The sequence below is a fragment of the Aspergillus piperis genome (genome assembly GCF_003184755.1).
Source record: "Aspergillus piperis CBS 112811 unplaced genomic scaffold BO85scaffold_33, whole genome shotgun sequence".
Classification (NCBI taxonomy): Eukaryota; Fungi; Ascomycota; class Eurotiomycetes; order Eurotiales; family Aspergillaceae; genus Aspergillus; species Aspergillus piperis.
In genome coordinates this window covers 60,275-73,991 of record NW_020291623.1, presented here as the reverse complement: position 1 = coordinate 73,991, position 13,717 = coordinate 60,275, and the positions used below count along the sequence as shown (strand labels likewise).

General features: G+C 51.6%; 6 protein-coding genes across 6 annotated transcripts; 3 read left to right on the top strand and 3 right to left on the bottom strand.

The window, feature by feature from the left end:
* Window positions 1-141: 141 nt before the first annotated feature.
* On the top strand, window positions 142-1,317 carry BO85DRAFT_493158 (uncharacterized protein; the record flags this gene model as incomplete). Its single annotated transcript, XM_025663815.1, has 2 exons — window positions 142-227; window positions 303-1,317. The coding sequence occupies 2 exons, from the start codon at window positions 142-144 to the stop codon at window positions 1,315-1,317; spliced, it is 1,101 nt and encodes a 366-aa protein (XP_025510179.1).
* Window positions 1,313-2,610, bottom strand: BO85DRAFT_431863 (DUF4112 domain-containing protein). The gene is made up of 3 exons (XM_025658349.1): window positions 2,252-2,610; window positions 1,966-2,180; window positions 1,313-1,907 (listed from the first exon to the last, which is right to left on the bottom strand). Exons 1-3 carry the CDS (start codon window positions 2,324-2,326, stop codon window positions 1,409-1,411), a joined length of 789 nt encoding a protein of 262 aa, XP_025510178.1. The 5' UTR covers window positions 2,327-2,610; the 3' UTR covers window positions 1,313-1,408.
* A 259-nt stretch (window positions 2,611-2,869) lies between these two features.
* Window positions 2,870-7,550, top strand: BO85DRAFT_481974 (decapping enzyme complex catalytic subunit DCP2). Its single transcript, XM_025663083.1, has 3 exons — window positions 2,870-3,248; window positions 3,332-5,775; window positions 6,126-7,550. The coding sequence occupies exons 1-3, from the start codon at window positions 3,218-3,220 to the stop codon at window positions 7,476-7,478; spliced, it is 3,828 nt and encodes a 1,275-aa protein (XP_025510177.1). The 5' UTR covers window positions 2,870-3,217; the 3' UTR covers window positions 7,479-7,550.
* Window positions 7,551-7,598: 48 nt separating this feature from the next.
* On the bottom strand, window positions 7,599-9,193 carry BO85DRAFT_454154 (putative cell cycle control protein (Cwf23)). The gene has a single exon (XM_025661213.1). The coding sequence runs from the start codon at window positions 9,058-9,060 to the stop codon at window positions 7,738-7,740; it is 1,323 nt and encodes a 440-aa protein (XP_025510176.1). The 5' UTR covers window positions 9,061-9,193; the 3' UTR covers window positions 7,599-7,737.
* Window positions 9,194-9,823: 630 nt separating this feature from the next.
* On the top strand, window positions 9,824-11,615 carry BO85DRAFT_431853 (uncharacterized protein; the record flags this gene model as incomplete). Its single annotated transcript, XM_025658348.1, has 3 exons — window positions 9,824-9,913; window positions 9,967-10,354; window positions 10,412-11,615. 3 exons carry the CDS (start codon window positions 9,824-9,826, stop codon window positions 11,491-11,493), a joined length of 1,560 nt encoding a protein of 519 aa, XP_025510175.1. The 3' UTR covers window positions 11,494-11,615.
* Window positions 11,616-11,663: 48 nt separating this feature from the next.
* On the bottom strand, window positions 11,664-13,004 carry BO85DRAFT_454152 (amidohydrolase family protein). Its single transcript, XM_025661212.1, has 2 exons — window positions 11,934-13,004; window positions 11,664-11,874 (listed from the first exon to the last, which is right to left on the bottom strand). Exons 1-2 carry the CDS (start codon window positions 12,922-12,924, stop codon window positions 11,714-11,716), a joined length of 1,152 nt encoding a protein of 383 aa, XP_025510174.1. The 5' UTR covers window positions 12,925-13,004; the 3' UTR covers window positions 11,664-11,713.
* Between the last annotated feature and the right edge of the window lie 713 nt (window positions 13,005-13,717).

Genomic DNA, 13,717 nt, shown 5'->3' with positions numbered 1-13,717 from the left:
TGCCAGTGGCTCTGCCCGCCGCCGAGAAATTCTGCCTGGCGAAAATCGCTCCCCACCCGGCATCCCGCGTGAAAACTAATCACAATCTACAATTTTATTGTATGAACCCAGTCTTGCACTCCGCCCCTGACACCCACCAAAATGCCCGGAAAAGAGCTGCCTGATCACTGCATGAACTGCCATGAGGCCGAACCGGCCTTTACATTGCGCGAGCGTTTCGTGTGCCAGTACGTCTCGTCTTCCCTATAGTATACCTGTCGCCGCTTCTAGTCCATACTGATCTCAGTTACCCCTCCATTCAGAGAATGTTATATTCGATTCTTGAACTTCAAGCCCTTCAGGCGCATGGAACGTTATCGTCTCCGGAGGAATATGCCACAGACCGGTCCCTGCAAATTGCTGCTCCCCCTTTCGTACGGCGTCTCCTCCACCGTTCTATTGCACATGCTGCACCAGCAGCTGGAGGTACTACGCTCGAAGAAACACGGCCCCGCGGGCTTTGAAATTCTCGTCCTCGTCGTTGAGCCTTCGACAATCTCCCCTGTTCCTCCGCACGAAGAAGGCTTTGCACTCGCGCAGCAAACCTTTCCACTCTGTTCCTTCACCCGGCTCCCCTTCCACAGTATCTTCGAGCTTGACCCGGATGTCCATCAGATCATGTCGCAGTATGCTGGGGAGAACTTCACAGATGACACTTCTCTATCCAATGAGGAGCGTTTAACCCGCTTCCGCAGGTCGATCTCGTCAGCCACTTCCAAGTCCGATGTCGACCAAATCTTGTTGAACAAACTCGTCGTTGCTTTCGCAAAGAAAATGGAATGCCGTGGCATAGTATGGGGTGACTCGGACAGCAAGCTTGCCGCCAAGACGCTCGCCAACGTTGCGAAGGGACGCGGCTCTGCAGTGACGTGGCAGGTGTGCGATGGAATGTCGCCGTTCGGTCTAGAGTTCAACTTCCCGCTTCGGGACGTGTTCACGGCAGAGATACGCACCTATGCCACCCTCTTTCCCGAGCTTGCTGGCATCATCGTTCATGATGAGCCTCCCTCCGAGAATACGCTCACGAAGAACTTGTCGATCGATGAGCTGATGATCCGTTATGTCAGCACTCAGGGTGCGAAATACCCCGGCGTCATGTTGAACGTGACCAGGACTGCCAGTAAGCTCCAGTCGTCTGGTACATCTATCGGCGGACTGCAGTGCGACTTCTGCGGGGCCTTCATGACTACGAACGAAAACATCACGGGCGAACAAGGCCACGAACAGCTTCAATTTTGCTACGCCTGTGCTCGGTCCCAGCCCGAATTGACCTGTTAAATCAAGGTTCATTCACATATTCATCTATACCGCGTTTGTGGGTAGGCATTATTATTTTGACTGTCCCGAATGTATTCTCTCTGTGACATCATCAATGCCGCCGAGAGGGCCGGGAGTTATCGATTACTCCAGTCTCAAGGTCATCATCCGGTTGGGCTCTTCCTCCGAACCATCTGCCTTGTGAACGGCTTTTCTTGGGATCCCGTGATGCTTGAGGCTTCGCTGGTCCATCAGTGTTCCTACTGTGTGGCTGGCCTTTGTGGCTAGATGGCTCACCCGAAGTATCGTCGTCATAGCGGTCGAACTCGTCCGGCAAGCTCATATCCGCTGTATCCTGCCTCCTCTCTTGTTTGGCAAGCGCCTTGGCCCCTTTTTCCCGCAAATGTTTTTCCAGAAGCACGGCATTCCGCGTGTTGCATTTGTACACGGCATCAGCAACGTCACCAATGAAAGGAACCAGGCCGATAAAGAAATCGATCACGATATTCATGAGCATCATCATTCGCAGCCGCGATGGGAGGCCCCCATCGATTTTGTCACAGGTGTGCACCACCATCAAAGCCAATGCAGCATCTGCTCCATCTCCAATACTGTTTGATTCCTTGATGAGTCTCGGATTGAACACCATGTGCAGGGATTCCAACTTACAATGGGAATAGACCTATAACACTTCCCCATCCGAATCGGATTCCACACAGGCTAAAGAGACATAAGTCCAAGCGATACGCCCTTCTTTTAACTTGCGTCAGAACCTTGCTGTCGTTCTGCGACAGGCCGGGAGGGACTGCTTTGCGTCGCTTTTGTGTTTTCTTCCCGAAGGCGCGATTCAAGCGTGACGCGGGAACCTCTTCGAAATAGGGGTCCTACAGCAACACACTGTCTTAGCCCATAGTTTGCCACAGTAGGATGGTTCAGAAAATGGAATGGGTTTTACTTCTTGTCCAAAATGATTCCGGGCGGATTCTGCGAGAATCTTCTTGCCCACTAGATTTGCAAGTTGCGCCGACATAGCTTAGGAGGTGGCAGAATCAGATGATGGAAGGGACTTAGAATAAGGGGAGGAAAGGTCTGTGTTAAAAAGAAAAAAAGAAAGGGGAGGTTGGAATGTGCCGGATCGATTAGGCACCCTCTTCAGGAGGGGATGCTTGGCTGAGTATATAACCGCCAAGCTCTCAGGAGCAGACGTATGTATGTTTGTGAAGATTCGATAAAGGATCTCCGATGTAAGCGCCTTATTTTTGGACCAAGGGGTTTCGGGCGGCTTTTTAAAACCATGGGATACATTGTGCGACAGCCAGTCAACGACAACAACGTCGACAAAGACCTGAATATCTGGAACACGAGCCGCGCATCGACGTCATTGCATGATCCGGCGCGACCACCAGCAGACATTACGTAACCCCCCTCACATCTCACTAGCCACATTCTTGATACCTGTGTGTGACTGCGCCACAGTCAATTACATGTGGCGCAGTCAGCTGGTTCCCCTAAGCGGACTAGACTAGTTGGTACTAGTAAACTAACTAATGAGTGACTTCCCCAACCCAACTCATTCGCAGCTCACTCACTCTTAGCCGTCCTCCATTATTGTTAGGCCGTCGGGTGTCGACCACAAGAGCCACTTTTCCCTCACTCTCTACCCACCTATCAGCGCTTCTTCTCTTGGTTGGAGGTAGATAACCCATTGGTTTTATCCTCGAATCCCTGCCTCCTTAGCCTTCTCGCACAAAGTACGCTTCAGGGTTGGCGCTTGCCAAGCACCCTTCCTTGAAGCTGCAGCAGCGCGCTGTGCTGTCCCCTCAGTCCTCGTTCGCTCCGCCTCGTGCTCTCTCCGCTTGACGCTCGGAGAGCTCCTTGCCTGTCCTTACCTCTGCTGAAATGCTAGAGCACGTTGTCCAGTATGACAGAAACAAAGATGCAGTTGGAAGACTGTGAGTCTCGCCTTGACGCTTGTCTCCCCCGCCCGTGTGGCTACGGTGACCTCGGCTGTGCTAACTTGGATGGCTCCGGGCAGGGCTGGATGATTTATGTGTTCGCTTTATCATCAACTTACCCCGAGAAGAGCTCGAATCTGTTGAACGCATCTGTTTTCAGGTTGAAGAAGCACAATGGTTCTACGAAGACTTCATTCGGCCGTTGGATCCGGCTCTCCCGTCCTTGTCCCTGAAAGCCTTCGCTTTGCGCATCTTTCAGCATTGCCCATTGATGTCCCAATGGTCGCATTATCATCATATCACCGCATTCTCCGAATTCCTGGCCTACAAAACCCGGGTTCCGGTGCGCGGTGCCATCATGCTTAACGATGACATGGACGAGGTGGTCTTGGTCAAGGGTTGGAAGAAAGGCGCCAACTGGAGTTTTCCACGAGGCAAAATTAATAAAGATGAGAAAGACATCGACTGCGCCATTCGAGAAGTCTACGAGGAAACTGGTTTTGACGTTCGGGAAGCCGGATTGGTCCAAGATGAGAAAGATGTCAAGTTCATCGAAATCACCATGAGAGAGCAGCACATGAGGCTGTATGTTTTCCGGGGCGTGCCACAGGATGCTCATTTTGAGCCGCGTACCCGCAAGGAGATTAGCAAGATTGAGTGGTACAAGCTGTCCGAGTTGCCGACACTGAAGAAGAGCAAGCAGCAAGATCAAGGCTTCGCCGTCGCCAATGCGAACAAGTTCTATATGGTAGCTCCGTTTATGCATCCACTCAAGAAGTGGATTGCCCAACAAAAGAGGCTTGAAGGAAAAACTCCAGGTGGCCCGAAGCTGCCTATGCAGAACGACATGTCGATCGACGAAGCTTCCCATGCTGTGCACAGCTTCACACCGAATCAGGCGGCTGCGGAAATGGCTACTCCCAGTGACTTGCCAGAACTTGCGTCGACTCAGGACGCCTCTGCTCACCTTAAGCGCCTTCTCAACATTAACAATCTGGTTCCTTCTGGAAATACATCGCCGATCATCCATGCACCAGTCTCAGGGCCTAGTGCCTCTAAATCTAATGCTCTTTTAGAGCTGCTGCGGACCGGCTCGTCTCGTGAATCCCTTCCACAAGCCAATATTCCAGAGCAGCAATCGATGCCGGCCCCTCTTCCAGGGAGTGTGCCTCCTGTGAGTCGTCCTTATCCCGCGATGGGCTTCTTCCCGGGCTTTCCCCAGCAAGGCCCTCATGTCGGCGTTACCCCCAGCTTGCCGTCATACCCACAGCCCAATCACGGTCCTGTACCACATCTACCAGCATCCATTGCCAATGCAATGCCTCATGGCCAGTTGAATCAAAGACCGCTCTCTGCTGCTCCTCCAGGGCCATCTGGTAGTGTTCACGGAACTTTCCCCCCTCAGCAGTCGCTTGCATCACACTTCCACAAAGACACAGGTTCGCTGGCAGAACTCGCTCCCGCTCCGCAGAGTCAAGCCGCCCCTGCCCCCTACCATCGAACCGGTGATCCTCAATTCTCTCAATCAGGTCATCCTTCCCAAGCTCCCGGTGCGACCGTGCCACCGGCGAGAAATTTGCCTCCACCCAAACTTACGAGCCATTCCCTGGCTCTGTTGAATGTTTTCAAGGATGACTCGACCAAAACACCCAAGACGCCCAAGGCGAACTTGGTGTCCCATACTGGACCGGCGCAAGCCAGTGAACGAAGGCCCTCCCAACATCAGGATCATCTCCTTAATTTGCTGAGAGGGTCTCCTGCTCCTGCTGTCTCTGGGCCGGCCGAACTATCGGGTCAATCAGTGTCCCCGGCCAGAAAACAAGTCCTTCAACGACCCCGGGGGGACCATAGCCCTGCGCGGCGCAGTTCGCCCGCGGCTAGTCCATGGACTTCTTCGCCAGCCTCTGGACCGACCATGCATACTTTACAACCCGGAGCTCAGAAGCCATCAAGAAAGGCACAGAATGGGCCGAATCGCAAAGGACCCAGAAATGAGCAGACATCGGCTGTTACGGCCCCTATAACAATCTTGGCAAGACCGCAAGCCGCCAAAGAACAGCCTCCTGCACGCGCTTCTCCGCAAACCTCCCGTCCTCCCTCCCAGCCTAGGGGTCCGAAACCCAGTTCTCCGGAGCCACCTAAACCTTTCCAGCCGCAGATTCTACGTCGCTCTGATAACCCAAATGCGATGAATCTTCTCCCGATTCGGACTGCACTCAATGAGAGTCAAGATCAACAGGCCGCCGCACGCTCCACGGAGTCCCCTCGGCATTCGCAACCTCAACCCAGCTTCGACCGCAGACCGAGTCAAACTGTCGCGCAGAAGGAGATGCTCCTATCACTCTTTGGCAAAACATCTGTCTCTCCGAATATTTCCCCTGCGGAACTGGGTGCATCTGTTCCGAAACCGTCGCAGCCTTCTTCTGTCGTTAGCCCACTGTCGCCGGTCAACTTGCCCGCTGTTCCTAACGTTGGCCAGACACCTCATGAAATGGAGGATAGTCAGATATCTAATGCCAATAAGGTCTCTTCGCCTGTCAATAAGGCTTTCTTGCTTGGGTTTCTGGAAGGAGTTGCTAAAGGACACAAGTAACTCGGTCATTTTTGCTTGATAGGGCCCGTTAGCTATACATATGCGTCCCTAATGAAGTTAGCGGTTGATTGCTTCATGATCTTGAATTCGATTTGATTTTGTCCATGCTACAGAGGACCCTCCACCCAGCTACACTTTCCTATGCGTAGTAGATTCTCCCTTTTGGGCTAGCTTTTAAGACAGATTATGTCATGTTCTGTATTCTGCCTCTTTCCACCGCCTTACCGACGATGTCATTCATGGGCCTCTGATTTGTAAACGCTACGCAGAACCAATTCCAGTATCAGTCCACGAACATGATGCGCTCCAGCCCATCTACACGCACAATATGTGCGCAATGTCTCGTCCGCAATCGATCCTTCTCCACGACCATCCAGCGTTGCGCCCCACGATCCACCACCCCGAACCCACCCTCCCCGCCAGCAACCGGATATGCACGTCTCACAAACCGCGGATTAATCTCCATAACGGGCATAGATAGCACCTCATATCTCCAAGGCTTAATCACCCAGAACATGCTCATCACGAACGACCCGAACCGTGCAACCCGTCGAACCGGCTCCTACACTGCTTTCCTGAACTCCCAAGGCCGAGTGCTGAACGACGCTTTCCTCTACCCATTACCCCAGGCAGAGGGCACATCACCGGACGAACACGCATGGCTGGTGGAAGTGGACAAGAGCGAAGTCACAACTCTCTTGAAACATCTCAAAAAACACAAACTCCGCGCGAAACTCAAGCTACGTGCCCTGGATGAGGGAGAACGCACTGTGTGGGCCTCATGGAAAGATCATAGTGAACCCCGGTGGGCAGCATACAACCTGGATTCCCAGTCACTTTCGCCCTTTGCCTCGTCTTCTGCGACGGTTACCGGATGTGTAGATACCCGCGCACCAGGATTTGGGTCCAGGCTCATCACGCCGGGTGAGGGTGATTTGACGACGCATCTGGCGGAGGGAGAAGGCGAGGGTTATGGATCGGAGGTGGGTCTGGGCTCTTATACCGTGCGACGGATGTTGCATGGCATTGCGGAAGGGCAGTCGGAGATAATCCGCGAGTCCGCGCTTCCGTTGGAGTCTAACATGGATATGTCGCGGGGTATTGATTTCCGCAAGGGATGCTATGTCGGTCAGGAACTTACGATCCGGACGCATCATACCGGTGTTGTGAGGAAGCGTATACTGCCGGTTCAGTTGTATAATGGGGATCTAGGCGACTTGGGGTCGGCCGATATGCCGGTGTATGACCCCTCTGTGGATGTGGAGTTGCCGCCATCCGGGTCGAATATCTCCAAGGTCAGCGCGCGCAAGGGCCGTAGCGCGGGCAAGTTCTTGGGCGGTATTGGAAACATCGGACTTGCTTTGTGTCGATTGGAGATGATGACGGATGTTGCTTTGACTGGTGAGGGGACTCAATATAGTCCTGATCAGGAGTTCAAGGTCTCATGGACTGGGGCTGAAGGTGGATCGTCTGAGTCTGGCGAGGTGAAGTTGAAGGCACTTGTCCCAGCTTGGACGCGAGAGCACATCTACAATGGTGGAGTGAAGAAAAACCAGGGGCGTAACCTAGAACTGGAGGGACAGCGAGCCAGAGAACTGTTGGAACAGTTGGAGGAAGAGGAGGAGTCACGATGAAATGACCAACTGCGTCAACAATGTATCATAGATCAAACGTGTAATATATTGTCAAAAATATACCGGTAAATACGATGTGTTCATGTCTCATTCAGTGAAAATGCAAGTAGTTAATAAAACGTGAGGGTATCTCTATGCTTGAATGAAGTGTCTAAGAATACATAGTGCAGCACTTGATGCTGCTGTTCGAGTTCATCCGACCATATAACGCCTTTGTAAATGCGCACCATGGCCTCGAGTCATTGGAAAAATATCGCATCTATACCTTTGATCCAGCCTCCGCTGCATCTGCAGCTTCATCTTCTTTCCTAAGCTGCTCTTCAAGGGCCTTGCGTTCCTTCTCCCGCTGCGCATTTCTCAACCGCATCAGCGTCAGCTCCGCCATACTCGGCGCGCTCGAGCCGTTGGCCGAGCCAGCAGGCGCAGATTGCGCCGACTTTGACGCCGCGCCAGCAGCAAAGGAACCGAAGGATGGTGCTTTTCCGGGTTTCTTACCAGCAGCATCTGACGCTGCTGACTTCAAACCAGCAAAGTTGAAAGATGGTTTGGGAGGGGCGGCGGAAGAATTTGGCCCTGAAGAGTTGGGTGCTGCGATGCCCTGTTCCAGGGGAGTGGAAGCAGTAGAATAGCTGTTGGCTGCAACACTCAGGTCGGGTTGGCTGCCAGATGCCCAGAAGACAGATTCGATGGCAGACCACTCGCTATCCGTTTGCCCAACACTCTGACGCATTTTCTTCTCACTGTTCAGAACAGCAAAGTGGGCGCTGACAATGGAAGCGAATATCACCACAGCTGTGGCAACCGTCTTCTTCTCGCGGTTGTCTCCGATACGTTGTCGTTTGTCCTTGAGGAGCAGGATGTTCTCAATCTCGCCGTAAGACGAGAATAGAGAGATCAACCGATCTTTATCCAAGTCCAGCCCGCGTCCTTCACGTACCCAACGCACCTTGACACCTCGTTCTAGTTCCGGAACATTCGTGCCACCCTCTTTCGAGCGATCAACTTTCTGACTACTCCTGTCCGCCGCCCGTTGCGCCTCTTCTTCTTCCTGGCGCATCAACTTTTCCTCCTCCTCCATTTCCTGCTTCAGTTTTTCCTCCGCCTCACGTCGCCGCCGTCGTCCATCCTCCGCAATGCGCTCAATCTCCCTCTGCAGCTTCGCTTCAGCATCGTCATCAGCGCCGCCCCCCATCCACGGTCGCTTTACACCGCGTTGCGCACCAGCGCCACCCATCGCCGCAGCCCCCGCGCGCTCCCTAGCCTCCAAGTCCTCCCTCATCTTCCTCTTCGCAGCATCCATCATATCCCGCTCGCGCTGTTTGCGCTGGCGCGCCTCCCGCGCATTATCGTAGAGCTGCCGCACCGATGGATCGGAAAGAACATCGTAGGCGATCTGGAGCGTATGGAACTTGTCGATGTCCGCAGGTGTGGGGTTTGCAATCTTATCGGGGTGGTACTTCAGAGCGGTTCGGCGGTAGGCGCGACGAATTTCTGATTCTGCGGCGGCCGGGGAGATATCGAGGAGAGCGTAGAAGTCTTCGTTGGAGGCCGCGTGGGCCTTGAGGTCGTCTTTTGAGGCCATGGTGGTGCGCGTTTGGCCGTCGCGGTGTTGGTTTCAAGTTCAGACGTGGATTACTTCTTCGGGTTTTGTTATGCGGGGTTGATTTGGTGTTTTAGTTGGCGATGCACGCCTCTTGGAGGTCTTGTGTTGGAGGGATGAAAGAGGAGAGAAAGTGGTAGCAGAAACCGATGAAGCTTCATGTCGGGCTTGGCGGAGGGTCTGGCTGGCGGTGGCGGGTTTGGCTCGGCTTCACTTTGTCCAGTAGTAATAGTAGTAATAAGAGCTCTTTTTGCCAGACACAAAATAATTCGATGTTGACGTTTATGTTATCTGTTATTCGCAATGTCTCTTGGAATTATGACAGTATTCAATTCGTTACTATACTACTGCCAGTATTGAACCAGCGTTTACTACTGTACAACATGTTACCTATGCTACTTCAAGATATATTTATATATACACTAGTGAGCTGTCAGTAGCTCGAGTCCAGAGGCTTCCAGGCGATACTTTGTATGTATGACTTTACGTCAGCCAGAGGGCTAGCACTATTAGTAGTACTTTTGAACATTTCTTCAAAGCATTGTCAGCGTAACCTAAGAAGTTTAATGTAAAGGACCTCCCAGACCCAAATGTATTCCTTGCTTTTGATACCGCACACGTGCCTTCCAAATGAGGAAAGAGAGTAACTTGATGAACTCGACTCGACGCTTTGATGCATTGTGATACCGCCTCGTCTCCCATCTTGTGATGGGATTCTGAGAAAGTAAAAATGAATGGAGTTACAATGCCTTCACCAGCTCAGCTAGCGCTTGCAATGGCCATCGTCAAGCTCAAGCCACCGGATGTGGATCTCAAAGGCAATATTCCCGTCTTAGTACTTTTTGACAGACATGCAGATTAATTGAAAGTTTAGAGCATTTATTGCAGATTCGTCATCACATCAAAAGCACCCACTCATCTGACAGGTCTTACACGCATGACAAATTCTTCGACAGCGTCTCATTCTGGCAACAAGCATACGAGCGGTCCGAAGCAGAACAATGCAATTTGCTGGATCGAATATACGAATTAGAGCAACGCAATGAGTCGCTTCGGGCACGGCTCCAGGGTGCAGATGATACTGGTGCAGAAAACGGTCAATCGGCATTGAAACGCAAGACTACTGCGAAGGGTGCTGCTCCCGGTAGTAGTGCTATGACACGGAAGAGAGCAAAGACCCAGACCTTCTCTCGAATGGATACCTCGGTGTTTGGCAATAGTCTTTCTGCAGGATTAGATGGCGGTGTGGTCGATCATTTAGACTTTTCTGAACAATGTCTGTTCCCATACACCTTTAATGAATGAGATTATACTGACCGAAATTGCCTTATAGTCACTGCACCTTTCATGAGGCAACTCTACGCATTACAGAAAGTTCTGCAGAAACGGCCCAATAATTCAAACATTGTTAGGGCCGCAGTGGAGCTTTGCGCTACTGCAACAAAGACTGTGCTTGATGCGATTGAACAACCAGTTGTATCCCGATCCACGACTAAAGCGATACCAGAGCCCAAGAGGCCGGATATACTAGCTGTTTTGAACAGCACCGAGAATGCTTTTCTGATCCTAATGCACACTTTCAAAAAACTATCTGCATCTGGACAACATATGCGAGATGCTGGGCAGATTACGTACTCTATCGTTCGCTTATATGAGGTTATTATAGAAGCTTTGGGTCGGCATTGCAGGAGAAAAGCGGAACAGCAACTTCGTGAGTCTAAACCAAGCGCAAACCAAACTCAACCAAGGCAAAAGGCAAAAACCAAGCGATCCAGAACAGGCTACTCTGTTGATGATCAGAACCAAGCAGATGAAAGAGATAAAATAGCCACTCACATGAGCTTGTTGCTGAGTAGAATGGCACTATCGCTCAACATTGACTGTGTAGCTAAACAAAGTATTCTTGAAGGGTTCCTATTCGTCCTTTTGAGTCGTGTGGGGAAGCTAGTTTCCTTGTTTGTCTTCCACGATTTGCGTTTGCGACCTGATTTGCAGATGAATGATGCCAGGTTTCCTTTGCCAGGGGGTCTGGAGGGAATTAACATGGCTGAGAACACATTACCCGCAGCGGCCATGGAGGCTAAGAGCCTTATATGGCCATTGGAAAAGATGTTAGTCCTACTCGAAGATGCTCCATCTATGTCTTCAGATCCCAGTCATGGGTGTACAAACAAGCAGTTGGCTGCAAAGCTCAAGGGAAAGCTACAGGCTACCCTGCTTCACTCGGTCTTTGGCACCGACTCGCTCTGGCCAGAGGCTCTACAATACCCCATGGGGCCAGATGAACGGGATCTTGAACGACTTCAGACCTGCTCGGAAATTCCCGAGCAATCAGTGCCCGACTGGTTTGTACAAGAGATTTGGAGGCTCATAGGCTGGGAGATGCTAGCTGCGAGAAATTCCCCGAAGATGTAGACGTGGTGGTTCTGGCCGCAGTCTGACCTTGGCCAACCCGGAGGGATGAGGCCGGGATTTGCGTCCATCTGACATGTATGACTTACTGATCTCAACGGAAATACTTGCATCCTGCATATGCCACGGATGTGCAGTATCACTGACACGTTTAACTGCAAGCACAAGCACAACGCAGATGGAGTCATGCCATGCAGCATTGCTATTATTATATAGTTCATGTCTATTTCAAATCCAGTATGCGAGCCGCGTTGCCCCCCAAGACCCCTGCAGCAGTGTCTCCTTCCGATTCGAATGCAGAATGGATCGCTTTGTAATTGGTCGTCACACTCGGCCATTCTTCGTCATCCTTGCCCAAAGGAGGGAAGAACGGATGATCAGTTCCTATACTGATGTTAATAATGTTATAGCTATAGTAGAGAAGCATCCCGGGACAAACGTACCGAAGAGAAGACGATCACTTCCTCCTGCTGCAGCCACAGCTGCTTTCAACCCAGCAGTGCCATACACCACCGCGTCCAGATAGATATTGGTGCTTAGAACATCCCACACACTGCGTTGCGGACCGGGAACATCACCTCCGTTGGCGATGAATTTACGTTCATGAAGGATACAGCTCTCGATCCGACCAGCAAGGAAAGGAAGGGTACCCCCGGAATGAGCCAGGAGGATCTTCAATCGCGGGAAGCGATCAAAGACTCCCGCCAAAAGCATCCTCGTCACCGCAATGGTTGTCTCAAGAGGAAACCCTAGAGCTAGGGGAAGGACATGACCATAGCGATTCGTTACTTCGGGTCCACCAAAGGCTTCATCCGGTAGCCCATAGTGGGGGTGTAGGAACAACATGGACTCCGTATCTTGTAAGGCCTCCCAGACCGGATCCAGTCTACTATCGTCTAACCCCTTGCCTAGACCTGTTGTTCCCATGATCACCCCCCGGAGATGGGGCAATGTCTTGAGCCTTCTGATTTCATTTACAACAATATCAGGACTCGGGGCGCTGAGCGGAAGTGCCCCGAAAGCAAACAGCGTTTCCTTCTCATGGAGTGCCTTTGTTTTGTCGGGGTCTGCATCGTTGTTTACCCGCGCACAAGTTGTCTCCAGGTCATCATTGATGCGCTCTGCCCATGTCTGGGCTTCGTTCGGCTCAAGAAAATCCAGCCAAGGATTTGCCAACGAGATAACGCTGCAGTTGATTCCATGGCGGCGCATGAAGGCCAATTTCACGTTGATATCTGAATAGGAGGAATCCACGGGGCGACCACGCTGATCGACGGGGATTGACGGGTCATCGTCGGATGAAAGGATGATGAGACGAGGGGTTGCATTGTCGGCTGGGTCGTGGACATAGGGGACTGTCTTGCGCGCGCGAAGCATATGCATATAAGAAGGAGGGTAGACATGAGTGTGGATGTCGACGATCAGGGGGGGCATCTTGACGTTTAGTACTATGATAGACAATGATGAAGAGAAATAGAAGGAAGAGAAGAATTTGTTACTTGTTTGTGTTGGTGTTCAACTCAGTACTAGTACCTTCACTAAGTATGGGAGGGTGCAGCTAATGAGGGGTAAATACCATGTGAGATGCATGAAGATGACTGATCAACTGCACTTCCCCTGGGTTTCTTCTTCCCCTCTCTCCTCTTCAGCTGCGATAAACTCGTTGATCGGTTATCTTCACGATCAGGGTCTGATCTTGATGGAGATTGCTGTTCTATCGGACTGATAATCGCTGCGCTCGACTCGGTGAATCTTCCCAAGCTGGCCCGATAAGATAAATCCAGCTGTACATTCCCCATATCTCCATCATCTACTATCTCCATATCTCCAATCTTTCCCTATCACTGCCATGGTTATTGCCCGTCCCTGCCCCGCGATTTGATTGCCCGGGTCTTATCAATAGTAGTTGGGGAGCTTTAACCGCCGATTGCTTCTCTGTTATTGCCCAATAAACTCGCCCCTTGCCCCAGCGTCATCCTTGGTTCATGGCAGATAAGTGATCTCACGGTCGTCTGCACGAGCCTCCCTTGCGCCATCTCGTTTCCTTGTCTGTCATCCTCAATCCCCCAGATATTAAGTCTTTACATCCCCATCTCGTTGCTCCGATCGTTTGTACTGTGGCTGCCGTCTTCTCTATCCTGGAGTTATTGTGCATCTCCGCAATGGAAGGTAATCTCCCCCAGCAACAGTGTCACCCAGCTTCTACAGCTGTGGAAAAGGATGACTT

Bases quoted from the DNA above. Each gene is read 5' to 3' on its own strand.
- BO85DRAFT_431863 (XM_025658349.1), bottom strand. From the start codon at position 2,326: ATGTCGGCGCAACTTGCAAATCTAGTGGGCAAGAAGATTCTCGCAGAA. The intron at 2,181-2,251 runs GTAAAACCCATT...GTGTTGCTGTAG, and splicing joins GGAATCATTTTGGACAAGAA to GACCCCTATTTCGAAGAGGT. The intron at 1,908-1,965 runs GTAAGTTGGAAT...GGAATCAAACAG, and splicing joins GTTATAGGTCTATTCCCATT to TATTGGAGATGGAGCAGATG.
- BO85DRAFT_481974 (XM_025663083.1), top strand. From the start codon at position 3,218: ATGACAGAAACAAAGATGCAGTTGGAAGACT. The intron at 3,249-3,331 runs GTGAGTCTCGCC...GGCTCCGGGCAG, and splicing joins AAAGATGCAGTTGGAAGACT to GGCTGGATGATTTATGTGTT. The intron at 5,776-6,125 runs GTCTCTTCGCCT...AACCAATTCCAG, and splicing joins AGATATCTAATGCCAATAAG to TATCAGTCCACGAACATGAT.
- BO85DRAFT_454154 (XM_025661213.1), bottom strand. From the start codon at position 9,060: ATGGCCTCAAAAGACGACCTCAAGGCCCACGCGGCCTCCAACGAAGAC.
- BO85DRAFT_454152 (XM_025661212.1), bottom strand. From the start codon at position 12,924: ATGCCCCCCCTGATCGTCGACATCCACACTCATGTCTACCCTCCTTCT. The intron at 11,875-11,933 runs GTACGTTTGTCC...ACATCAGTATAG, and splicing joins AAGTGATCGTCTTCTCTTCG to GAACTGATCATCCGTTCTTC.